The 27,585-nt window shown below is 43.3% G+C and overlaps 1 protein-coding gene across 2 annotated transcripts; it reads right to left on the bottom strand.

Moving 5' to 3' along the window:
* Window positions 1-3,772: 3,772 nt before the first annotated feature.
* On the bottom strand, window positions 3,773-26,091 carry GSTO2 (glutathione S-transferase omega 2). 2 transcript variants are annotated; one of them, XM_001927288.7, is made up of 7 exons: window positions 26,016-26,091; window positions 19,983-20,210; window positions 19,629-19,737; window positions 16,462-16,684; window positions 15,460-15,561; window positions 5,539-5,645; window positions 3,773-4,062 (listed from the first exon to the last, which is right to left on the bottom strand). In XM_001927288.7, exons 3-7 carry the CDS (start codon window positions 19,685-19,687, stop codon window positions 3,903-3,905), a joined length of 651 nt encoding a protein of 216 aa, XP_001927323.2. In that variant the 5' UTR covers window positions 19,688-19,737; window positions 19,983-20,210; window positions 26,016-26,091; the 3' UTR covers window positions 3,773-3,902. The 2 variants fall into 2 exon arrangements, with proteins under 2 accessions (XP_001927323.2, XP_084851482.1); XM_084995356.1 differs by lacking the exons at window positions 19,629-19,737; window positions 19,983-20,210; window positions 26,016-26,091 and adding an exon at window positions 16,895-16,976.
* Between the last annotated feature and the right edge of the window lie 1,494 nt (window positions 26,092-27,585).

Below are 27,585 nucleotides of genomic sequence, written 5' to 3'. Positions count from 1 at the left end.
GAGGTGCTTTTGATGCTGTGGTTTACACTAGTTTTCTCTTTTTCCAATCTGCGGGACATAGGAGACAAATTTCACCTGCTTTCATAAGATACACTCCCATTGTTAAAAGTGGGACATGGGATGATGGAAGACCCCTTCCTCTTTCACTGGATTTTTTTTTAACCCTGATATTGTTTATGCCCCCCCCCAATAAAAGAAGGGGTATTCTGAAAACTCATGGAGCATTATTTTTCTCTTTTCTCCAGGCTATGCTTCTAGTTTCATCCAGAGGTTGACAACTCAGATTCCTCTGTGGCTCAGATGGGTAATATACAGGAATGAGACGGAAGTAGTGGAAGGCAGTGGAGGTGACCCTGGCCAGCTGCAGAGATCATGCTTGGCTGAAAGGCTTTCACATCTCAAACTGGGCTTCAGGGTTCTGGCCTGCAGATTTCCTACTTTTCTCCATCCTTTATTTCCTGGATTTCCAAGCTTTCTAAATTAGCATGTGGAGCCCCAGAAGAGAACATCTTTTGTTTTGGCCACCCAGTGACAAGCCCTTTATTTGTTGTGTCAACAACAGTCTTGGTCCCATGCCAAATACCGGGCAGCACACAGGATATACACCTGTAAAGTTGATCAATCCCTGAGTCCCAGGAGAGGCCATGGAAACAGAGCAAGGATCCCAGGGAAATGTGACTCTCAGACCTTACTCTGCATTGGCTCGGGTGCCATAGCAACAGAGAGCCCCATCCTGAACAGATGGCAGGGCAGATTGCCCAGTCAGGTGGCAACCCCCACCACCCCAACCCCACCCAAGCAGGCTTGCTCTGTCCAACTGGCATGAAGTCACAATGGTAACTATTTACATGAGTCAAAATCCGCCCAGAGGCAGCAGATGGTGGGGCCAGGCTGAGACGTGGGAGATAGAGGCTGGTTTGGGCTGAATCAGAGGCAGCAGCAGCCGACAGCTCCTCCTTGGGCACCGACAAGTCCAAACATCACTCCCGCCACTGCCTGGTCCCAGCATGGCTGGAGGCTGGGAAAAGATCTGGCATGACCAAAGCTGAAATGATCACAGGCTGATCCCGAGACCCTGAGATAAAATAGTATTGAACAGGACTGTCCCTCTCTCCTAAGGCATCTGCTGGGCTATATACTTTGGGGCTTTTTGTCATCTCCAGTGGTGGGTGCTGCTGGAAGAAGCGGAATCTGGCCAAGAGAAGCATTCCTGTAAATTGGTGCAGCTATTATGGAGAACAAATCAAAGTTCCTTAAACAGTTAATAAACAATTACCATATGATCCAGCAGTCCCACTCCAGGGCATATATTCACAACAGATGAAAACACTAATTTGAAAAGATAAATGCACCCCTATGTTCATAGCAGCACTATTTACAATAGCCAAGACATGGAAACAACCTAAATGTCCATTGAGCAGATGAATGGATTAAGAAGATATGGTGTATATATATAAACACATATATACAACGGAATACTATTTAGCCATAAAAAGAATAAAGTATTGTCATTTGCAGCAACATGGAGGGACCTAGAGATATCATACTAATAAGTGAGATAAGTCAGGCAGAGAAAAAACAAATATCATATATCACTTAAATGCAGAATCTAAAAATATGATGCGGGAGTTCCCATCGTGGCTCAGTGGTTAATACATCCGACTAGGAACCGTGAGGTTGCGGGTTCGATCCCTGCCCTTGCTCAGTGGGTTAAGGATCCGGCATTGCCGTGAGCTGTGGTGTAGGTTGCAGATGCGGCTCGGATCCCGCGTTGCTGTGGCTCTGGCATAGGCCGGTGGCTACAGTTCCAATTCGACCCCTAGCCTGGGAACCTCCATATGCCGTGGCAGCAGCCCAAGAAATGGCAAAAAGACCAAAAAAATAAGTAAATAAGCAAAAATATGATACAAATGAACTTAGTTACAAAACAGAAACAGACTCACAGACATAGAAAACAAATTTATAGTTACCAAGTAAAACCATAAATAGTATATACACACACTGCTATATATAAATAAACAACAAGGACCTACTGTATAGCACAGGGAAATATACTCAATATCTTATAAAACATAATGGAAAAGACGATGAAAAAGAATATATTTTTTTTCAGATAAGCAATGAGGTCCTACTGTACAGCACAGGAAAATATATCCAATCTCTTGGGATAGAACATGAAATATGTTGTGACTTAATCAGGAGTAGTCAGAATGTGGATTTATAAACTTCCAGATTTTGTTTATTTATTGATCCTCTCTCATTGTGTGAGAAATGGGTCTGTGAAATCGAACTGGAGTTGAGTGGTTTTTTTGAGTCAACTGAATAAATATCAGAAAAGGAGAATATTTCCATAGTTTCTTGGAGTGGAGAGTAAATCTTTATATTAATAATACTGTGAAGACTCAAATATTATTCAACTTTTCCTTCACTCTAAAAAGAAAAGGATATATATATATTATTTATATATATATATATGAATCACTTTGCTGTATACCAGAAACTAACACAACTTATAAATCACCTACACTTCAATTTTAAAAATATTTTAAAGAGAGACATTCCTACTGCAAGGCAAGCAGCTCCAAAGCTCTAGGTTTAAAATCTCATCCAAGACAAGTGGAGAGGAGTTCCTGTTGTGGCACAGGAGAAATGGACCCGACTAGTAACCATGAGGATGCAGGTTGGATCCCTGGCCTTGTTCAGTGAGTTAAGGATCTGGTGTTGCTGGGGCTGTGGTGTGGGCCGGCAGCTGTAGCTCCGATTCGACCCCTAGCCTGGGAACTTCCATATGCCACAGGTCCAGCCCTAAAAAGGAAAAAAAAAAAAAAAGTGGAGAGATCAGGTGGTCCTGCGTCTTTGTCATTTTTGCCGTGGTTATCACCCACATGGCCCAGGGCTTGGTAGACAACAGGCAACCAGAGGCATGCGTTGGGATGAATTGAAAGCATCCGTGACGCAAATCCAACAGAATGACCTTTGCCCGAGACTGGGCTGGGTTGCAAGTGCACTTTTTCAACTCAGGATGTCAGTTACAGAACATTTTGTGAGCCATCCTGAGCCCTGACAGCACCGGTGAAATTCTGACGTCATTGGTGCAGGGTGATAATGGGTGTTCCATTTCCTGCTTTGGAATTCTTTTGGTCACAAGACCCTCGGTGTCTCCCAGGCCCACGGCCAAAGTTTGAGTGAGAATGAAACTTCCGCACACCCACAGGGACTGCAGCTTTCACTTGCCAACTGAAGAGTATTTGGACTTGTGTTTCCTTCCTTCTCGTCTCTAGCTGTCCGCCCACAAGGAAGTTGTAGAGGGTGTCAAACTGCAGTAACAAACCTCAGTGATGGGGTGGCCTTCATCTTCAACAGCATCATCAGCACCAGTAAGTTGGGCCGAAGGCACACAGGCTCCTAAAGTGTCCCCGGACGTTAGCACTGGGCAACTAAAGATTTCTAGAGAATCTTTAGACACTATGGGCTAGAGAGGTCATGCAAATGATTATCAGAAATGATTCTTGGAGTTCCCATCGTGGTTCAGTGGAAACGAATCTGACTAGCATCCATGAGGACACAGGTTCAATCCCTGGCCTTGCTCTGTGAGTTAAGGATCTGGTATTGCTGTGAGCTGTGGTGTAGGTCATAGACGCAGCTCAGATCCTGTGTTGCTGTGGCTGTGGTGTAGGCCAGCGGCTACAGCTCTGATTTGACCCCTAGCCTGGGAAACTCCATATGCCCCCCCCGGGGGGGGGCAGAGGCTAAAAAAAAAAGAAAGAAATGATTCTGTCCTCATGTTTATTGGGAGCCTCAAAGAAAATGAACAGAGATAGACTGCCCTACCAAAACAAGGGCTGCTGCAGAATCACGGCATGCTTGGGAATTCTGGATGGTGAAGAGATGGATCGTGAGCTTCAGCAATTTAGTCCATAGTCAAAGGCATCAGGGTTGTTCTGAAAATAGAGATTCAGGAAGCCCAGGAAGATGTTCTTATCTATGAGAAGAGCACAGACTGTGGGGTCCTGCTTCATGGCTGCGATCCAGAGACGGAGTGCGGGGGTGTGGTTCACACAGCTGTGGGACAGGAGAGAAGCGTTAGGGCAACTACAGGGGATGGCATCTGGAAAGGTGCCAGGATGGATAGCTTTCTAGATTTATAGGCTACAAGAAATGGGTTTATCTGAGCAATAAAGTTTTCTTAGTTTTCTATGTGTGCTTTATAATTGCAAATGTTGTTGCTTTCAGCCCTGCAGTTAAAAATACCTGTGGAGAGTTCCCTTTGTGGCTCAGAGGTTATCAAACCTGACTAGCATCGATGAGGACGCAGGTTCAATCCCTGGCTTCGCTCACTGGGTTAAGGATCCGGCATTGCCATGAGCTGTGGTGTGGGTCGCAGATGTGGCTCGGATTCCGAGTTGCTGTGGCTGTGGCATAGGCCAGCAGATGTAGCTCCCATTTAACCCATAGCCTGGGAACCTCCACATGCCTCACCTGGTCCCCTAAAAAGCAAAAAATAAAAACAAAATTTTTTTAATCATTAAACCTTGAAATATTGGAGCTTATTGGGCACTTCTGAAGATAGATCAAGGTCCAAGATCTATAGAATGACTCACCTGTACAGTAAACTGGTTAGTGGAAAATCCAGGAGAAGGGATGAAGTTTCCTAACCTGTGGTTCAATACTCTGTCCCCAGAGGAGGCTGGTTTTTGTAACGTTTATGTTGAGACATGGCTTAAAATACCCAGGTGTGTTATATCTGACCCTCCCTCAGAGATGGCTAGGCAGGAAGCACAGCACAGACGTCTACTCCCGGGGAAACACAAGCCTGTGCACTATGAAGGTCCAGGCAGTTCTACCCCGGCAAGACCTGAGTCCCAAACAGCAGAATTGGCTGGCAGCCGCCATGTGACCACCGGGGTCTAGAGCAGAGCCAGCTCAAGTTCAGTTTCTCCTGTAAGCATCATGGGCACAAAGTACATGTTCTGCCCAGGGTCCCTGTGCCATCTCCCTAAGTCTACCAGGCAATTTCTTCTACCTCAAACATCCCTACATTCCCATGGCATATGGCTGGCCATTCTGCTTGCTTTAAACACAAAGTGTATATTATTTTTTAAGTCATTTATTTGTTTAAAGGTATTCCCATCTAGGGGAGGACCCTTTGGGGGAACTAAGGTGAGTAAAGTATGCGGTGTCTGCTGGTGACACAGCAGGACCAGGTGGGCAGCCACCAAGGAGGCTGCAGACAAGCCACCAAAACCCCATGACTGAGACCCTCCGCCTGCCTCTGTGTTCACCACAGGCCTGCACTGGGTGGGCTGATGATGGGGGGCTTTTGGATACAGTCTCATCAGCAGAATATGAATAAAGTCTGTTAGTGGCAGAAGAGCACAGATACATTCTAAAAAGGAAATTTACCTAGTTTAAAACCTGATTGTCTTTCATATTCATGTGAACTATGTCCAAAGGAGGAAAAATGGCACACAAACCATTGCAAGCACCGTTACCCAGGGCAATCCCAGGAATTCACCCCCCCACACTCAAATGTCTTACTCAGCTATTCCATATACATCCAGCCGCTCAAACCAGGGCCAAAAGAGGTAATCAATCATGGATATACAGTCTCCACCAAAGAAGATGGTGTTCTGATAGCCAAGAATCTGAAAGTTTAAACAGAGCAAAACCAAGTTAATTTACCTCTCTGCTAGCATACTTAACAGGACACCAACTACAAATATCAAATTAATTCCCAAAGAAAGAGAGCCAAGGCTTTGATTCCCCTTCCAGTTTGTTAGGTGAATGCTTCTTCCCTTTTCCCATGGTTTCTTCTACCTCCTGTCGTGTCTTACTCCAGGTCACATTCAGCCCTTCCCTCCTTTCAACCCTGGAGCGTGAGTGCAGCTCATCTCATTGGAGAACTTGAAAAGACAGCCCAGCCTAGGCCTCTCAACCTAGAACAGGCTCCTCCCAGTGCTAAGCTTTCCAGGGATGAGCTCAGCCACACACACTCCTGGGGGAGGGGGCTGCTGCCTCTGACCAGCACTGCCGGTAACTGGATGGGACGGTCCCCATTGGGATTCCCACTCTCTGTGGTTGTGATTCCCCATTCTCCAGGATCCACCTTATCTGTAATAAAGAGGATACTGTAGTCTCTACACATCTTCCATTTTTTGCCTTATCTCTAAACTGATTCAAAACTAAGACACTGAATGGAGTTCCATGATTGCACAGCAGGCTAAGGATCCAGCTTGGTCACCACTGTGACTCTGGTTACTACTGTGGGGCGAGTTTGATCCCTGGCCTCGAAACTTCTGCTTGCTACAGATATAGCCAAAAACAAAACAAACAAATAAAAAAAACAAAACAAAACAAAAAACGGAGGTAGGGAAGAGCAGGGCTATCTAACAGGTCTGCTCAATTCCCAATACCGTCTTTCTATCATATTTTCTTTTTTTGAGTTCTCTGAAGTTCATGCAAGCTGACCACTCAACAATTTTATTTTTAAGTTTAAAATAAAATTTCCAGGAGTTCCCATTGTGGCTCATCAGGTTAAGAACCTGACATACTGTCCCTGAGGATTTGGGTTCCATCTCTGGCCTTGTTCAGTGGGTTAAGGATACAGCAGTGCTGTAAGCTGTGACGTAGATCACAGATGTGGCTCGGATCCAGCATTGCTTAGGCTGTGGCGTAGGTCGGCAGCTGCAGCTTCAATCTGACCCCTATCTCTAGGACTTCCATATGCCAGTTTTGCAGCCATAAAAAGGAAAAGAACACAAAGATAAGAAAATAAGAATTTATCATTCCCAAATGGGACAAATCCAGATAGATGATGAACTGTCTTGAAAATAGAAAAACTCTTGACAGACAGATAGCCAAAGACAGTGGGGGGGAAAGGCATTTGAAAATTTAGAAAGCAACGGTGCTCAGCAGAGGTTATTTTTGGGCTGGGTCTTCCCAAAGAGAAAACTGTGATGCCAGTTACCTAGTTAAATTGAGCAAAAGACTCTCTTTGACCCACATAGCACATAATCAACTAAATACTTCCCTATAGCTACAGATCTAGATTCCTATAGCCTTTATCTAGATTTCAATATTCTTATCTCTCTCACTCAGGCTTGATTCTTCATATTCGAGGCCAGCTTGTTGCCTCTATGATGTAGCCTAGGGCTGGAGTTTTGGGGGGTGGGGGTTGGCCACACCTGTGGCATGCAGAAGTTCCAAGGCCAGGGGCCATAGCAGTAACAACACTAAATCCTTAACTGCTAAGCCACCAGGGACCTCCAGGGCTGGAGTTAAGAATAGGCTTTTGAGTTCTCTCATGGTACAGCAGGTTAAGGATCTGGTGTTGTCACTGCAGCAGCAGCTCAGGTCACTGCTGTGGGGCAGGTTTGATCCCTGGCCTGGGAACTTCTGCATGCTGTGAGCATGGCCAAAAAAAGAATGAAAGAAAGAAAGAGCTGTGAAGCCAGCAGAAAAGCATAAAGATCCAACAGAAAGCAGTCTTCCCTTGTGCTTGTCTTCCAAACACCATCCAAAGTGCTGGCTCCTCTACAGACACATCACAGTGACCCATGAGCACACCCTGGCCTGCCCTCCTTGGAGGTGTATTACTGCCTCTCACCTTCAATAGGAGAGCTCCCTTGTCTGCCAACCTGAGACCTCCCAGACCTGTGAAATGACTTGTCCCCTTAGAATCACAGAACTTCAGTACTGGAACAATCTTTGGGATTCATCTAGTGTGACTCCCATTTTTCCATTTATTTATACCATACTCATGATACAAAGGATTAGAGGGGCAGTGTATAAAAACATGTCCACTAAAATATTAAACATTAAAAAAATAACCTGCTAAGATCAGGGAAAATAAAAGTTAGAACAGAAAGTCAAAGGAAGGAAGGAAAATGGTCTCAAGATAGCAAGCCAAGGCTCCCGCAGAGTTCCTTAATAAATAAAGCTTTGACTTTGACTTGAGTTTCCTGGCAGCTCAAGTGCAGAGGAAAGCAGACTGGTGAGCTGATTATTGTCTCCGCCATGGAAGCATAAGAGGCTTTTGCTTTACAGAGGAGGAAACTCCATCCTGGAGAAGTAAGGGGGCTCTCTGGTTAGTGCCAGAGATAGACAAAAACACCATTCTCCTAAGTCCCAGCTGAGTGTCAATGCCGTGACATTCAACCTCAAATATGTATGTATGAGGACTCTCATCACAGAGGCTTCCCCAAGTCCCTTGTGAATTCTTTGCTGATTCTTTCAATTTAAAAAGAAATCAGCAAAAAGCTTAGAATCTGCCTACTCTGAAAGCCTCTTTCCCTCTCTGGCCAAGGACTGGCCCAACACTGAGCATCTCTGTGAGAACTTTCCTTCCACCTTATCCTTTCCTACTCTCTCTCAATCATGGCCTCTGCCAGGGCACCAAGCTGACCTGGAGGTGTGATACAACCATGGTAAAAGAGCCTTTCAAAATTCTCTCCTTCCTGTTTCATTCCATGGATAAGGTCTTCAGGCAACTTGACTTAAAATCATTCTTCTGTGTTCTCAGTTTCAACTAAGCCCCTTGCTTAGAGCCAATTAGCTGCTTTTCACAAATTTCAGGATAGTCAGAGGTGAAATAAACTGTCAGTCTTAATGTCCAATGTCTTATCTTTCCTAGGTGTTCTGTCATCAGAAACAGAACAGGAAGCTGTGGCTATACCTCAACCCACTTAGTGGTGGTTCTGTTAACACACAATATCTTTTTTTTCGTTTAGGGTCGCAGGTGCAGCATATGGAAGTTCCCAGGCTAGGGGTAAATAGGAGCTACAGCTGTCAGCCTACACCACAGCCACAGCAACAGCAGGATCAGAGCTGTGTCTGCAACCTACACCACAGCTCACCGAAATGCCAGATCCTTAACCCATGATCCAGGTCAGGGATCAAACCCACCTCCTGATGGATACTAGTCGGGTTCATTACCCCTGAGCCACAATGGGAACTCCTAAAAACTCTGTTTTGGGTTAATTCGCCCACCTGCCACATCTAATGATATTGGCCATTCTTAAGGCTTAATAGCTTTCTCAGAGCTATTATCCCTGGTATCCTCAAGCAAGGAAAAATAGCTACTTCAAGATGATGACTTTCAGCCCACCCCACCCCCACCCTCGTCCCCCACGTCCCCCACATCCCCCAGGAGGTCACACTAAGGCCAGAGGAGGGAACCAAGGCTCTAGCTTCAAGCCCTCAGGGGTCCTTTAAGTGTGACCACTTCTTCAATTCAGCTTAAGAATTGAGACATTTTAGGAAAAGCCATTTGATGTTCTGGAATAGTAGAAAGCCCTATTTTTAAAACCTTCTGTTCTCCAGCTCACTGAAAAATGACTGCATATTCTTCTCTTGCTCTTAGATGTGACAGGGGATGAGGACCGAGCACGCTAATGAAGAGGAAGGGGCTGCTTGGTAAAACAAAACTTGAAACAGCTGCTCCTCTACGCGGGCCTCTCGGTCTCCCTCAGGCGGACGAAAGGAGGCTGGCTCTAGAGCGCACGTAGAAGGCCTCCTTGTGGCCATTGTTATGAAGTGCACCGGCCGAGATACCCCTCTGAGAGCTTCACCAAGGAAAAAAGAAATTGGCATTTTACGGGGCGCACGATCATAAAGAGAAGCGAATCACAAACGTCCTCAAACCAGGTATCCTAAAAAGCTTCAGTCTACAGTCTTGGACTCTCAGGTGCAGCTTCAATGACTGCACTTCAAAGCTTGACGCGGCCACTTGCCCTGCCTGTGGTCATTTACACCACTGCCCACAAATCCCGAGTCTCTGACCAGAACAGTGTTGTGGCTCTAAGCAGGTGCTGCTGTCCTAGCCTAAGGAGGAGAAAGAGGTTGTTCTTGATGGAAATAGTTCTGAAGAAGCAGAAACCCCCCTTCCCCCAATAAAATACACAAAGCCCCCTACAGGTACATCAGCAATGCAGTCCTTTATCCAGGAGCAGAAGCAAAGTACTCAGCTCCAGGGCAGAAATTTTCTGAGTTCATACAAGATAAGGATTTCAAATGTCAGGTCCCTACCACACTGACATACTCTAGCTGAGGCTGCGCTAACAACAACGAATGGATTCCCTTTAAAACAAACCAAGGGTATAGAACAAAGTTAAAGCACAGATAAAACCACTTCCCTAGAAAGACCCCCGAGAAGTAGGATCCAAGGGGATCACGCCCCTCCCTCTGGTCATCACTTTCAACTCAGAGTCTGCTGTGAAGATTCAGAACACAACTTGTCAATACTTGTCAAAGGACCACCCTGAAAATTCTATCCTGGAATCCTTTTCATGGGCTTCCTTTGTTAAAATGTACTTGTGAGACAGTAGGGGGGAAAGCTATGGGGCAAGGCTTGACAAGTCAAATACCTTTAAAGCGACGGATGGTGGATGAAAATATAAATGAATATTTATCAAATCTCTGAAGGGGGCAAAGAGGAAGACGATTTTCTTTCTTTCTTTTTTTGGCCTCGCCTGTGGCATGTGGAAGTTCCTAGGCCAGGGATCAAACCCTAGCCACAGCAGTGACCTGAGCCACAGCAGTGACAACCACTAGGCCACCAGAGAACTCCAAGGATTTTGTATAAAAACAGTGGAAGAGGTCACAACAGGAAAGGCTTATAGTACAATATTTTTAATGTTATATTTCTATATGTACCAAAAAAGACAAATCATAAGTTAAAGCAAAAAAATGTGTCTTAAAAACAGGCCAATATCCTTTATATATATAAGGACTAATTTTTTAAAAAAATCAACAAGGAAAATCATTAAGCCCTTAACAAACAAATGGGTAACAGACAATTTTCACAAATACAACACAAAGAGATGGCGTACTTTGGGGAAAATTTTCCACTTCACTAACAATCAAAGAAATACACATTAAATGAACAAAGAGAGACTGTTTCTTTCCAAAACAGGCAAATATCTTCTTTCATGCACTCTCCCAACAGTGAAAAGGAGATGGTACCAGGGGCACATGCACTCATAGCACGTGGGCGGCAAACAGCAAAGACTCGGGGGAGGAGTTCCCCTCGTGGCTCCGCGAAAGAATCTTACTAGCATCCACAAGAATGCAGGTTCAATCCCTGGCTTTGCTCAGTTGGCTAAAGATCCAGCGTTGCCCTGAGCTGTGGTGTAGGTCACAGACCAGGCTCGGATCTGGCATTGCTGTGACTGTGGTGCAGGCCAGAGGCTACAGCTCCTATTCAACCCCTAGCCTGGGAACCTCCATATGCCATGGGAGCGGCCCAAGAAATGGCAAAAAGACAAAAAAAAAAAAAAAAAAAAAAAGGCTTGGGGAAGCAATTTAGCAACATCTAGCTCCTGCCTCTAAAGTGTTCATATGCCTTGATCTGGTAATTCCATTCTTGGAAGTCCAGCCTAGCAACATATTCTAAAATAGTGAAAAGGCTTTTTATGCAAAGAAGTTCCTGGCAGCATCATTCAAAATGATGAATCAATCTAAAGAACCCTAATGAATGTGCTGGCTAAACAACTATGGCATATACATATGGAAATTATGCAGAAGGAAAAGTGATTTTTTTCCCTATCTTTAAATACGACATATGTAATAGAGAAGTGCATTCATATTGCTAAAAATTTTTTTTTTTCAAACACAGAGGCAGTGTAAAAGGCAGAGACTCTCCCTCCCCCATGCCTTCCAGGAACCATTTCCTTTCCCACCCCAGTGCTAACTACCCCCCCACCCCCCAACCCTCCTGCCATAATAGTAGCCACTAGTAGAAGTCTGATGTGTGTCTCCCCAAACATTTTTCTCGGCATTTATTTGCCAAGAGGTAGTTTGCTGAATGCCTGGAATTAAAAACTTAATGTGTCCTGTGACCACCAAAAGCTCAAGCCTCAGTTACTGGACGGGTTCTCTCGCCCTCGTGTTATTCCAGAGTTATCCATGCTACCCTTCTCTCACTCTCCTTTACTGACTGTTGATGATAACTTGTAGGGGTCAGGCAGTGCCCAGGATGTAGAATTCATGAGGGCAGGAAGACTGAGTTAGAGCAAAAATCCAAAGCATTAAAGATAACTGCCCAAATCCTGTCTTTCACTGCACTTGGACTTGATTAGATTACTTCCGCAATGAAAATATTTAGAATGAAGGCCCTGGACCCCCCAAAAAGAACACTGAAAGGTTCTGCCAAGATTCAAATCCACAAAGACAAAAGGAAGGTGGGCTCGGGTGATATTTTGAAATGAGTCAGTAAGAAACATTAAAAAAAAAATGTAAAGCTTAAAAAAAAAAGTGCTACTGAGATTAATGGTTAATCTCATTAATTGGTGCTGCGATTAATGAGATTAAAGGTTAGGAAATCTGTTTGAAGACGGAAATGCCATTAGAGAAGGGCAGTCCACCAGTTTTATAACTCATGAAAATGTTCAGAACAGGGAGTTCCCATTGTGGCACAGTGGAAATGAATCTGACTAGTATCCATGAGGATGTGGGTTCAATCCCTGGCCTTGCTCAGTGAGTTAAGGATCCAGCATTGCCATGAACTGTGGTGTAGGTCACAGACCAGGCTCGGATCCTGTGTTGCTGTGGCTGTGGCACAGGGTGGCAACTGTAGCTCCAGTTGGACCCCTAGCCTGGGAACTTCCTTATGCTGAGGGTATAGCCCTAAAAAACAGAAACAAACAAACGAAAAAAAAGAAAAAAGAAAGAAAAAGAAAGAAGGAAAAAAGAAAAAAAATGTTCAAAACAGGAAAGCAAGTGAGGAAGCTGCTAGTTTGATAATAAAAGCAGCAGTAAGTAATATATCTCAAAGAATTGTAAAAATAACATAGGAGAATATGGTTATATAACAAGCACAATAAATCTTTAAATTCGATGAAACTGGTTTGTTTGTTTGTTTTTTCCTTTTCTAGGGCCGCTTCCACGGCATATGGAGGTTCCCAGGCTAGGGGTCGAATCAGAGCTGTAGCCACCGAATCAGAGCTGTAGCCACCGGCCTACTCCAAAGCCACAGCACCGCAGGATCTGAGCCGTGTCTTCGATCTACACTACAGCTCATGCAATGTGGGATCCTTAACCCAATGAGCAAGGCCAGGGATTGAACCCGCAACTTCATGGTTCCTACTTGGATTCGTTAACCACTGCGCCAAGACAGGAACTCCTCCCGAAACCGTTTTTTTAATTTTAATAGTTAAACATTGCATTTATTTCAAAAGAAGGAAGTGTCAGCGTTTAAGGCTCAAAAGTTAAATTAAGCCATTTTCTTGAGAATAATATGGTAGAAAATTATACATTGGTATCTTGAGTTGCTTATCACTCAGAAAAACCCATGGATATTTAAGTTATTTTTAATTCACAGAAAATTCCGATGATATAAAACTGAGGTAAAAAGTTGTACATGTCATTTCTATTAATGGAGAGGGAAATCTCTATTAGAATTGTTCTGACGAGTTTCAATTTCACTAGTCTCTCCTAGAGTCAATATACTGGTATTGGTATTGAGAAGAATGAATCACATAATTCAAGCTCAGTGGGCACGTTTCAGATTCTGATATTGCCTACACTGTTGTTATAATTCCTCCTAACATTTTGTGGGACAAAAACCATATTCACATCCGGTAGAACAATGCTGAATACTCAGTGGTCCTTAACTAGTCCTGGTTTAGGTAGCTTTCACTGATGCTATTTATTATATCAGAGAGGAGGAGCGACAAGATTAAATGAGAGAGTTATGCAAAGCCTCTGAAGCATCATGCCTGGCACAAAACTACAGGTTCACTTCCCTTGGAAGAACCCCAACTAAAGAACTGTACCTCCACTGTAATTATATACATTTATTTAGCAATCTGTAATTTTCAAAGATCATCCATCACTCAAATGCAGAGTAGGAGGGAGAGGGGTCAAAATGTGTTTTCAATTATCTTTGAATTCTGAGGGTTTTGTTTCCCAGCTCCTTTCTGTAGCCCAGCATTTAACTGTTAGCAGGTAAGGAGGCATGATAAAAACAGACTTTGAAAATCTCTATGGGCAAGAGCTTTCAAGCTTCTTTTTGAAAGCATAGCCACCCCTCTCCAAATTCGATCTTATTAAGTGTCTTGATAAACACTGTGTTAAAAGTAGGCTGGTCTAGCTGAAGCAGGATCTGGAACCACCCACCAGACCTCCCCTCACTGGGTGGTCCCTCTCAAGAACCCAGATGCTCTGTGAACACACCTTTTAAAACACTCATCCTGTACATGTGGAAACCAAGGCACTAAGAGGTCTCAAATCCTGCCGAAGGTTCTGGAATCTGATAAATCCAAGCCTAGGATCCAAGATTCTTTCTACCTCATCCTCCTTGCCTCCTGGGTATCAAGTCCACAATCTGTGTTCTCAGGACCAAAGGTTGACATTTCTTACACATGACTATTCATCATGTGTAAATACTGCAACCGTATAAATCTAAGATAGGCAGCTGGAACTGTAAATAATTTTAACTGCTTCCACTTAACAAAGGTCAAATGGAAAAATATAAGTAATCAGTCTTCCCTTATGGGGATAAAAATAGCATTCTCTGGCTACCAATAGAATTACAACCCACGTATAAATGGAATGTGTCAGTTTCTGGGACAAAGATGAAGGGGGTCAAAGAACCACCTTTCAGATAATTTTAGAGGTATGAGGTAAGTAGCCCTATTACTGAGAGATTAATGCAAGATCTGGTACCAGAGATTGCTCCTTGTTTACCCATAAACATTTTCCCCTTCTTTCTTAACTATAGAACTCTGATTTTATGCAGGGCATTCCCATCTAAAAGACTAAATTTCCCAGCCTCTCCCTACAGATATTTATGACTCTACAATTAAGTTCTGGCCAATGAGATTTAAGGAGTCATTGAGTAGGGTTTCTAGGAAAGCCCTTTAAAGGGGTAGGGTCTTTTGCCATTTTTTTCCCTTTCTTTTGTCCTTTGTGCAACCTGGAACTTGGATGTGATGGCTGCAGTTTCAGCAGCTATCTTGTTATTTTGAGGATAAAAGCCTTGCACTGAAAAGTGACAGAACTGAAAGAGAGAAAAGGCCTCATTTCCTGGTCTTCATGAAGAAGCCATCAAAAGAGCTTGGAACTGCCCTACCTCTGGGAACCTGCGTATATAAACATAAATCCTTACAAGATAAATTATAATGGTTGGTCCCTTTTACTAGCAGCCAAACAAAATCCCTAACCAATACAGACCCTGGACTCAGTGGCAGAAGCTACAGAATCCATGCAAAGATACCTAAGGAATGTGGTGATTCTGGGAAAGGAAGAAATTCATCACTTGCCCTCTCCCACTTTTTGCCAGATTTTTAAGAATAATTCCAGAGCAGGTTAGTGGGGGGCCAATACCCACAAGTTAAAGTCATATGACTAGCGGCTGAACTTATCAAAGTCTGTGAAAACAGAAGGTGTCCGGGTGACCAGGGTGGGGACCTGAATCACTTCTCCCACTGCATCTGTCCAGGAGGGGGCTCCGTTTAGTACCTCTTCCAGGTTGCAGAACTCCTGACGCAGGGCTAGCTTCAGATCAGCGCATTCTCTCCCACATCTCAAGGCTACCAGACACTCCTTTGTCAAATGTGGGACCTGATCAGAGGACACAGGTTCTTAGTGGAGAATTCTTAGGGCACCCAGTGCTCCCTAAAAATGCAGCTGGAGCTTGTCTGGCTCCCACACCCAGGCTCCCCAGCTCCTTCTGAGGGCCATCTCTGTGGCTTCACAGCACCCTGGTAAACAAGGTGCTATAAAGGAGGACTCTCTGGTGCTCCTTATTTGGTCAGCTACTTCCATGATGTACAGTCTTAGGTGGGGCACTTACCTTCCCTAAGCCTCAGTGTTCTCATCTGAGAAATGGATACAATAATAGTACCCACCTTAAAGGGCAGGGGCGAGAATTCAACGAGGTAACCTTTATAAAGCAGTTAGAATAGTGCTTGGCACATTCTAAGTGCTCAAGAGATTTCAGCTATAAATCTGATTATTTTTGTTTCTTTTCAAAGAGAATTATCTTAGAATTTCTCCATCATTTTCTCTCCCATTATCAACAATATCCCCCTTTCTCTCGTCTTCACATTTTCCTGGACAGTTGGCACTCTCATTCCCCATTAAAGGACAATTCCCTTCTGTACACATTACCTTTTACAGCTACCCCAATATTTTTTTTTACCTGAAAGCTTAGAAAGAGTCCCTTTAAAGTATCACCAGTTTTCAACCCTTTCAGTATTCCTGTCTCAAGTTACAGTCATAACCATAACTCTTGAGACTACTAGTTCAAATGGTAAAGGCTAAGCCTTCAAACTTTAACGTCAGAGGCCACTGCTCTACTATAATTCCATACCAGCTATCCTCCTAAAGGCACATACATATATCAAAGCAAATGAATTTCATCAATGATTTGACTTTTTAAACAGATCAAAGCTTGGGCAAGACATATAAAGTAAAATTGAGTGCAAGTGGCTTTCTAAAAAAAAAAAAAAATGGGTATACCTTATAGAATAGCTCCAATAGCATCTTTTGGCGAGCTCGCTCATAAGGGTCATATGGATATAGCTTCCTTCCAGGATAAGCATCATCCAGGTACTCGCAAGCAATGACAGATTCGTAGATCAGTTGACATTTGCTGTTCTCCAGGACAGGAATTTGGCCAAAAGGGTGCTTTGTAAAGTACCATTCAGGCTTGTTTCTCAGGTTAATGTTGACAACTTCATGTCTTACAAAGCAAATGGGAAACAAGACAGAAAAACAAATGAGAGGCTTAGGCAGGTAGATGCTCATCTTGAACGCAAAAGCCATCAATCTATAAAATTATAATTTGCAATAAGTTTTTTTTTTAAGTTAGGTTTGTACAAAGAAAAATACATAATGAGGTCATTGTCTTCCTACATCCAGGAAGCTACATTGAATGTTTTCTATGCCTTACCCCATTGGCTCCTCCGGATTCCCTTTGAGGTAAACTGGGGGATCATCATGAAGAGCACACGAGGTACAGAAAACACTTAACACATCCCTTCTGAGAACTGAGGCTCCTTGAGGTTGACTCTCCTGCCCGATATCACCCACTAAAAAGTAGCAGAGCCAAGATAGAGCCCAAGCAGTCTGACTCAGAGTCCCCAAGCTTCACCAGGGTTTGAAAATTTTTATCTAATGTCTGCAAACAAGTTTTGGTTGCTGTAACTTGTGGGGGGGAGTCTACTGCCATCCTATGAGTAGAGGCCAGGGATGCTGCTAGACATCCAACAGAGCACAGGACAGTCCTTCCCCATCACCAAATACACACAGAGATAAAAATTATCTGGCCCCAAATGTCAAAAGTGCCAAGAGTGAGAAACCCTGCCCTAAACAGGTATTTACTCATGCAGCTCAATAACAACAACAACAACAACAAAATGCAATCAAAAAGTGGGCAGAAGATCTAAATAGACATTTCTTCAAAGAAGACATACAGAAGGCAAACAGGCACATGAAAATAGGCACAAGAAACAGGCATTTCTCTAATAATCAGCACTGCTAATTATTAGAGAAATGTAAATCAAAACTACAATGAGGTACTACCTCACACTGGTCAGAATAACCATCATTAAAAAGTCTACAAATAGCAAATGCTGGAAAGGATGTGAAGAAACGGGAACCCTCCTACACTGTTGGTGGGAATGTAAATTGATGGAGCCACTATGGAAAACATATGGAGGGTTCTCAAAAAGCTAAAAATAGGGTTGCCATGGGATCCAGGAATCCCACTCCTGAGCGTATATCCAAAGAAAACTTTAATTTGAAAAGATATATGCATCTCAATGTTCGCAGCAGCACTATTCATAATAGCCAAAACTTGGAAACAACCTAAATATCCATCAACAAATGAATGGATAAAGAAGCTGTGGTATATATGCAATGCAATACTACTCAGCCATAAAAAAGAATGAAATAATGCCATACACAGCAATATGGATGAACCTAGAGATCATCACACTAAGGGAAGTAAGTCAGAAAGAGAAAGACAAATACCATATGGTATCACTTATATAGAGAATCTAAAATATAACGCAAATGAACTTATTTATGAAACAAACAGACTCACAGACACAGAAAATAAATTTATGGTTACCAAAGGGGAAAGGCGGTGGGGGGAGGGGATAAATCGGGAGTTTGGGATTAGTAAATACACGCTACTATAAAATAGATAAACAATAAAAACAGATAAACAACAAGGTCCTACTGTATAGCACAGGGAACTATATTCAATATCTGATAACAAACCATAATGGAAAAGAATATGAAAAAGAATACGAATATGTGCATATATCTGAGTCATTTTGCTATATACATCAGAAACTAACACAATATTTAAAATCAATCATACCTCAATAAAATTTTTAAGAAGAAGTATTTGTATCAGTTCCTAAGCTGCTCCTTAGTCACTATAGTAAAACATTGGTCTAGGCGTTCTGGCTGTGGTGCAGTGGGTTAAGAATCCAACTGTGGTGGCTCAGGTTGCTGTGACGGGGGACAGGCTGAATTCTTGCCCTGGCACAGTGGCTTAAAGGATCCGGTGTTGCCACAGCTATGGCATAGGTCACAGTTACTGCTCAGATTCAATCCCTGGCTTAGGAACTTCCATGTGGTGTGAGTGTGGCCATTTAAAAAAATATATATATATTGATCTTTTTTTTTTTTTTTTTTAAAAAAAAAAGATAATGTTAGGCCAACTAGAATTGAGCAGAAGGGAAGAATCTGGATATATAAGCCATATACACTTAACAAAACAGAATTACATAATTTCATTTAAAAGATCTCTGTATTAGTCACTGCATATCTTTACTTGAATCAGATACTCTTAAGTCATCCCCTAGGGACGGACTTTCCAAGCCCAGAGTCAAAAGGCTGGAGAAACACTTTCTCAGCACTTTAGCTTGGAGCCCATTCCATCCAGCCATTCCCAATCCCAGCAAGATCTCTATACCTTCTAAATCCAAATCTCCTTTGCAGGAGCTAGTCTTGCAAGATCCTTCTGGAGAGGTGTGTATCCATTTCTCAGATATATGGGTCCCTTCCAGACACCTCTTGATAATATCCCTATATTTCACAGTTTGGAACTATTTGTTTATTTATTCAAAAAGTAGTTTTAAGCACCTACTATGTGCTGGGTTCTCTTCCACACCATGAATAAAAGATAAAGTTCCTACCCTCAAGAACTTACATTTGTGTGTGTATGTGTGTCTGGGGCAGGGGTGGGGCAGTGGAAGTGTGGCTGGGAGGTGTGGAGAAAAGACTACAAGCAAATAAGAAAATGTTGGCTGCCACAAGCACAAAGAAAAAAGAGAAGAGAATTGACCTGAAGATGTCTAGGGTAGGGTGGGGGCTATGGTTCATGGAACAGTCAGCAGAGGCCTCTGTAGTCTCTGGAGTGCCCTTCACAAGCCTTAGGGAAGAAACACGCTCACCAGAGTCTTCATTCTGTTTGCTCTCAATTGTCCTAAATGTTTCCTGCACAGACCTGACTACATTTCAGCAAGGCTGCTCAAGAACCTGCCCTCTGCTAACCGTTTACTGACTTGGCTTCAGAAGAAAGAGGCAGGGAGCCTCTGCAATTTGAGCAAGGCACCCCAGATGTTAGACATCCCCAGGCGTGTCTGGGGCGCAGGCCTCCCCCTTCTCACCTGATGCCTTTGGCCCTAAGGACCAGACGGGTCCTGTGCGCATAGGGGCAGAACCTCATGCTGTAGATGCGGATCAGGCCCTCTGGGACTGGCCCAGGGGGGAGGCTCCCTGCGGGCAGAGGAGGTACAAGGAGGAGGATTAGCCCATGGGGTCAGAGGCTCACTTCCCTCCCCAGGACCCTAAGAGGGCCACCTCCTAATCCCAGAGAGGACTTTTTTTTTTCTTTTTTTCTTTTCTTTCATGTGGCTTTTTTGCAGAGGACCCATTCAAGTCCCCACTCGCCATGCTAGTCTGGGATCCAACATCCAGCCACATGTGCCCCCAGCCCGTGGACAGCTGTCAAGAGGACTCACCTTTCCCCAAGGTCCTGGTGGCATCGTCAGTCACGTTCTCCCGATGTTTGCGCAGTGGCCAGCGCTCACAGCCGCGGCCATGTGGCTTGCTGCTGCTACCGCAGCCTCCAAGGACAACGGAACTCTGGTGCCCTCGCCCTGCTCTTGCCCCAAATTCAACCTTGGAGCAACAGGGCCCTAGCGGGGCGGAGGAGAAGTGATCCAGGACGGCAGCTAGGATAGTTCAACCTGGAGAAACAGAGCCCCAGATTCAGAAGCTGGAGTACTAGGAGTAGGGGGGGGAATGGGTGGATGAAACCTGAAAAGTACCCCTTGCTTTGAACTCAGGGGGCACAACATCCGGTTCAATCTCCTCTACATCAAGAATCTGTGAAGTATGGGCATTGAATCTCCACTTATTTCAAGGGAGTTTAATAAAAATTGACTAGGGTGATGCTAACGTCTTCTTTCCCATTCTAAGCCTTCCCTTATGCATATCTAAGACAGCTAGCCATACCCTGTGTATAAGGAGTGCTTTTTAAAAAATAAGGCCATGATCTAGCAGATAAGAAGAAAAACTTACAGATGTTAAGATCTTGCACGACCCTAAAAGGGTCTCATTAAATTTTGTGCCCTCCCTGCCTCACCCTAGTTCTGATCCTATTTATGCAATTTTACCCAAGCTACAAAAAATTGGTAATGAACAGAAACAAGATCCCTAGAGGCAAAGATAAATTTGTGAGCTCTTTCCAACCCCTAGTACAAATTTCAGAAAAGACCCTTCTTAATTACCAAGGACACACTGCCAACAGCCCAGCAATACAGGGGCTCCTTGGACAGCTCTTCCGTCAACATGAGATAAAGGAGGTAGCTAGCCTTTGCTCTGACCCTAAGAAGCTGAGATCCCAATATTTGGTAGATGGAGAGATAATTATTTTAATTTTTACCTTGTAGAGCTAAAATGGGAATTGCTTATAAATGCATTTTTATGGGGTTGACAGGTAAAGAAAGAAAAGGATTACATGTTTCATTCAAAGTGACTTAATGATTCAGCTCAGTCAGCTATTATTATTCTTCCTATTTTACAAGTTAGAAAATAATCTCAGAAAAATAAAATTATTTGCCCAAAGTGACCAGCTAGTAGGGTTGAAGAACTTTAAAAGTCCGAAGTCTGCCTCATTGATTTGGCCTCTAAAGCTGGTAACAGCGTGGAGAGGAAAAGATATAAATCCCCCAAAAGACGCAGCACATAATAGCTGCTCAACAAATGTTAGCTGGATCTAAATACCCCTTATTAAAATGACAGAATCTAATTATATAGCTCATGAATGGGCACTTTTTGTCCTTTGGGAATTCCAACCCACCCAAAATTCTTGGCCAACAGTATTAACATGTTTTTCTGCTAAATAAGAATCTTTAAAAATCTTCAGAATAGTGAGTGGATTCAACTACGTTCCTTCCTAAGTCACTCAGAGTGATTTCATGTGAGATATGGCAAGTCGTGACTTTATAAGAATGGGGGAGAATGGAAAAAATGTTTGAAAAAAATGTTCTCTGAAAAGAAAATGTATATATGTCAGTAAGAAATCTGGCATTGGAAAGACAAATTGGTTCTTGATTTGCCATGCTGACAGTTTTGCATTTGAAAGACAGAGAAAGTAATAGGATAACTACTATTCTGGAGCTTATTTTGCACAAAAAGGACAAACTGAATGGTAAAATAGAAACAATCAATATAACCATGTCGTATGAAAGCTTCTGGTAGACCAGATGAATACTGATCAGACAAATGGAACACTCATATTAAAAAAGTAAGTGTTCTCTCTCTCTGCTTTTTTTTTTTTTTTCCGGTCTTTTTAGTGCCACACTCAAGGCATGTAGAGGTTCCCAGGCTAGGGGTCGAATCGGAGCTGAAACCGCCGGCCTACACCACAGCTGGATCCGAGCTGTGTCTGCAAACTACACTGCAGCTCACAGCAATGCCGGATCCTTAACTCAAGGCCCAGGGATCAAACCCACATCCACATGGATGCCACTCAGGTTCATTAATCTCTAGGGAATGCCAAAGAAAGTGTATTTCAAATAGTTTAGAGAAAACATAATCCAGACTCTAAAAGGGAAGGCCATATGAGGAATGTGAAATTCTCAAAGATCAAAATAAACTGTACTAACATGTATTTGCTGCTGTATGTGTATTAATTTATTTAATCCTTAAAATAGTACTATTATCTTACCTCATTTTAAAAGGCAAGTAAACTGAAGCTATCAAGGTTAAGTTACTTGTCAAAAGCCTCACAACTAGGAAGAGGTAGAGGGAGGATTATGAAGCCTGGAAGTTTGACTCCAGAGACAGCACTCCAACCAGGATCTTAATCTATACCAGAGATGGGCAAACTTTTTCTGTAAAGGTCTAGACAGTAAATATTTTAGGCTTTTCAAGCCATCTTTTCTCAACTATTCAACTCTACCCGTGAAGGGTGAAAACAGCCATAAATAATACATAAATAAATGTGTGTATGTGTTCCAATAAAATATTATTTATGAATACCGAATTTGAATATATGTATTTTTAGAACCACACATTGGGCATATGGAAGTTCCCAGGCTAGGGGGTGAATCGGAGCTGCCATCCTACCCCACAGCCATAGCAACACAGGATCTGAGCCACATCTCATGGCTACACCACAGCTCCCAGCAACACCAGATACTTAACCCACTGAGCGAGGCCAGGGATCAAACCTGAATCCTCATGGTTTACTAGTAGGGTTCATTACTGCTGAGCTACAGTGTCAACTCCCTGAATTTCATATATAAAGTCTATTTTTAATAGACTTTATTTTTTAGAGCAGTTTTAGGTTCACAGCAAAATCTAGCAGAATATATAGAGATTTCCCATTAAACTCCTACCTACACACATGCAAACAGCCTCCCCCACCATCAACATCCTGCATCAAAGTGGTACATTTCTCACAACTGACGAACCTATATTGAAATATTATTACCACCCAAAGTCCACAATTTACATTAAGGCTCACTTTTGGTGGGTTTCACATGATTTTTACATGTTACAAATTATAATTCTTCATTTGATTTTTCTCCCAACCATTCTTAGCTCTTGAATTGAAATGAGCGGCAGGCTGGACTTGGCCCACTGGCCTTAGGTTGCCCATCCCTGGTATTGACAATGACTGAACTAGCACTAGTCAAAATGAGGATTCCATTTGTAAAGTAAAAGGTGCCTGGATCCACATTTCTACTATGCCAGAAGAGAACATATTTTCATGTTGTGTGTCCTCATGCCCACCTTCTCAAGGAAACCAACTCTGAGAGTTGGGAAATACTGCTTATTAAAAGTACAGCTGACCCTTAAACAACCAGGGGGTTTGGGACACATCCACCACACAGAAGAAAATCCACATATAACTTTATAGTCAGCCCTCGCATCCGTGGTTCTGCCCCTGCAGATTTAATCAACTGTGGATCATATTGTACTGTGGTATGTATTCAGTGAAAAAAAAATCCACATATAAATAGACCCTTGCAAGTCAAACCCATGTTGTTCAAGAGTCAACAGTATACCTGTTTCTGGGAAGTCATTTCTGAGATGCAAGTCTATTTGGTGTAGTCGGGAGAATGAACAAAGGGATGGAAAGAGTTTTTCCTCTGAAGGGAAGCAGTATTACGACAAGGTTCTCATATGGCACTATATTCAAACCCTGGCTTTGGCACTTAGGCAAGATCTCTAACCTCTTTGACCTGCATCTTCCACATCTGTAAAACAAGAACACCAAGTACCTACTTGACGGGTTTTGCATATTGAATGAAATCCAATAGGCAGCTATCCTCAGTATAGTAAGAGTTCAGTGTATTTCAAAATTAATGACTAATACTAGTGAATAGAACATGTTTTTAATAGCATAGTGCCTTCTGATTTTATATCCATAAAGATAAAAGCACTGCAATTCAGCTTTGTCAAGCACATTAGAATTAAAATTCAACACAGAATACTTATTTCGCCAATTACCAGTTTAATGCCAATTGAATAGTTTGAATGCCATAGGCTACATTTCAGTAATATGGTTTTTAATCTTACCACTGAACACTATGGTTTCCCTAGAAAGACTTTAATTATGACCTTTAAGCTTAACACTACTTCCTCTTTAAAACTCAGTAAGTACCTCTTTGAAATCCTCTTTGCAAATTTTCCTTGTAGGTTACTATATCATGTTTACACCTCTATTATATTGAGTCACTCAAGCAAGACATAGATGGTAATAAGGCTGTATTAAACCTACTCCAAACTGATTTCTCGAGCTACTTGAAATATAATCAGATCTGTTTTGACAATGTGGGGCTCTTTGGCCATGGGGGATAATGACTTGCGCCTTCTAGGAACAATGCCACCGCAGAAATAATCTTTCACTCTATTGACACAAGAGTCTCTGTTTTGTGAAGAGGAGAGGAATTAAGGTTTGCATTTTGCGATTTTTCAAAATTTTTTTGTCATACCAATCTCTGATAGTGGCAGAACTTAGACGACATTCCTATTAAAATTTCAGAAGCCTAATTTACATGATAGATTATGCTACAGGGAGTTCCACTATTGTTCACAAAGTTTAAAGAGTTAGACAAATGAGAAGGGCTCTTTTTGAAATGGCCCTAGACTCAGGACTTTTTTACAAGTTGGGATCATAGGAAATAGTGTGTTCTAATGTCCTTGGAACATTACATAAGATTACTTAAGTTGTCAAAGGAGGAATTTCATCTTTCCATGGGGGAAAGCAGGGTCAAAGAAGGCTTTCTTTTTAATTACTTGATTTTGCTTTCCTATCCCTATTTTATAGCTTAAAGTATCAAAGAAAAAATTTTAACAGTTTTATATAATAACATTTGAAGAAGCAATGGCAGATTCTCAAGATCCTGAAATAAGCCAAAATCAAACAAAACACACTGAATCAAAGAGGAATGTCAGAACTTCCCATTATATCCCAGGCATAAGAGTGATGTGTCAGAAAGGTGGACACAGGAGTTCCCATCATGGCTCAGCAGTTAGCAAACCCAACTAGCATCCATTAAGACTCGAGTTCCATCCCTGGCCTCAGTGGGTTAAGGATCTGGCATTGCTTCGAGCTGTGGTGTAGGTCAGCAGCTACAGCTCCCTAGCCTGGGAATCTCCATATGCGGTGGGTTAAGGGCCTAAAAAGACAAAAAAGACCAAAAACAAACAAACAAACAAACAAACAAAGAAGTGGACACAGCCCTCTCCTGGCTCAATCTGGCTCAATCTCTAAAACCTAAAAGTTAATGAATAAAGAGACTGGAGCAGAGACATACCTGAACTCTCATTTCAAGAATGGTCTGAATGACTAAGAGTTCAGAGATTCAGGATTTGAATCTCCTCTTCAGCATTTACTAGCTGGGTGCCCTTGGACAAATCACAACTTTCTGTCCTTGGTGTTCTCATCTGTTATTCAGAGCTAAAGGCACCAATACATCATGTGGTTTGGAGAGAATTATTGCAAATACTGGGTGAAAAGCATTTAATATTTATCACCCCTCTATTACCTAGTAAGCATTCCACATTAGCTATTATTTTTATTATTTGAATATAGGTGGGAAGACGCATAGTTCTGACAAGACAGAACATTCCTGGGGACAAAATGCCCCTGCCTGCCAGTGCTCTATAATGTTAGCTAAATTAGTGGTGCCCAATGCAGGGCCCACAGTGACCTGGGGTCGTATTTACCTGTATCCAGTCAAATCACAAAGAACAATTTAATGGCTTTTTCCCCCTTTAAGTTAAAGGTATTCGCTTTAAAGACCTGTTTCTTAGGGTTATAGCACGTGTACTTCTTTCTTTTTTTTTCCAATGTTAAAATCTTTGATGAAACTTTGATGAAGATAAGTAGTTGGGTTTTCTTTTAAAAGTGTTAGGCAAATTTAAAAGTTGGCAATCCTATTCTGGGTCCGCAAATTCGTGAGAAAATCCCCCAATTCCGAAGAGACCTCAAACCCCTCTTCCCTTCAAATGCTACTCATGCCTCAGCGACCCACCCTGTGCTGGAGAAAAGAGAGACACCGGGAGGCACCTCCAGAAGCGAGGCTGACGGAAGCTGACGGAAGCTGATGTGGAGCCAAGCGGGCCGCAGGGGGAGGCGGGGTCCAGGCGAAACCCGCCCCTTAGAACACGATCCTCTCCGCCACTGGACGCGTCGCCCGGAGCTTCAGCCAATCCTCAAAGCCTTTAGAAGGGTTCCAGCCAAGCGGTGCCGAACTGAGCCAATGCGAAGCCGCGTTACAGGCTCCTGGGTCCCGAAGTTTCGGGTCTTGGCGGGTGTCGGTGGCTGGCCGAAGTGGAAGCCAGGGAGTGGCCGGCAGTGGCACTTCAACGCCCAGGTCTACATCCGACTGAAGTCCGCCCGCAGCCCACCCGGGCGTGTTGGGTGGGGCAGGCGGACGCCGGCAGAGATGGGTTGGCCCGGAGCCTGGGCGTTGGTGGCACCGAGGGTGCGCAGCATGACGCCGTTTGTGAAGTCAACCGGTTATCAGCGGCTTCTCAGGGTGCGGCCCCCTGGTCGCCTGCATCACCATGGGGCGGGGGGCTCCTTCAAAGGTGAACTGCCTGGCCCACCCCGATCTACCTAATCGGAGATCAGAGGTGAGCCTTAGGTGACCGTTAGGCGCTCTCTAAGTAGAGGAGGAGTTCCCGTCGTGTCTCGGTGGTTAGCTAATCCCACTAGGAACCGTGAGCTTGTGGTTCCGATCCCTGGCCTCGCTCAGTGGGTTAAGGATCCGGGTTGTCATCAGCTGTTGTGTAGGTCGCAGATGCGGCTCGGATCCAGCGTTGCTGTGGCTGTGGCATAGGCCGGCTGCCACAGTTTCGATTGGACTCCTAGCCTGGGAACCTCCATATGCTGCGGATGCGGCGCTAGGAAAAAAAAGAGAGAGAGGAAACCAGACTATATTAGGGCAGGTCGACAGCCCCCTAGTTCGATGTAAGAACCTTGTGCTGTGATTGTTCTCCATATCTTTCTGCCAGCATCTTAAGGCCTCACTTAACCTCAGGAACTGAGTTGAATCATTTGTAGAATGAAATGGTGCTCTCTTGACCTACCTTTTCATGGAGGTGATATGATAAATAAATAGTGAGAAGTGCAGTGGGCTATGGAAATGACTAGAAGATGACATTAATATTTCTGAATTACTTATCCAGACTTATATACACAATTGATGGATGAGGTCTTCACAGTATTTAATTACATATATGGGTCACCTGTGTCTAGCAAAGGCTTTGAAGGAGTTAGTGATTGGAGACTGGGAAAACAAGTAAGAGGCCACCTAGTCCCTTGGCTTTGAGTGGATGTGGGTCTGCTCTTCAGCAGCAACAATGGGAATAAGAAAGGTAATGGAATTGTGTAGGCGATGGAAAGGACAGAATGAGCAAAGTTTCTCAACTTTCAAGACAAACCTGAAAGGGCATCTCTTGAAATGACAACACCGTGTCTAAGTAGAAATGTCCTGTGGGCAGTTAGAAGTCTAGATTGAAATCCAGCTCTCACTAGAGATGATTTAGAGGTTTTCAGCATGGTCTATGTTAGAACCCTTAGAGTTCCAGCATCCTAGA

The sequence above is a fragment of the Sus scrofa genome, chromosome 14 (genome assembly GCF_054392235.1).
Source record: "Sus scrofa isolate SSC_HxYL_T2T_F1_AM1 chromosome 14, Sscrofa_HxYL_maternal_Yorkshire_Landrace_v2.0, whole genome shotgun sequence".
Lineage (NCBI taxonomy): Eukaryota > Metazoa > Chordata > Mammalia > Artiodactyla > Suidae > Sus > Sus scrofa.
Note: the sequence above shows the minus strand (reverse complement) of the source record. Positions and strands in the feature narration are given on the sequence as shown.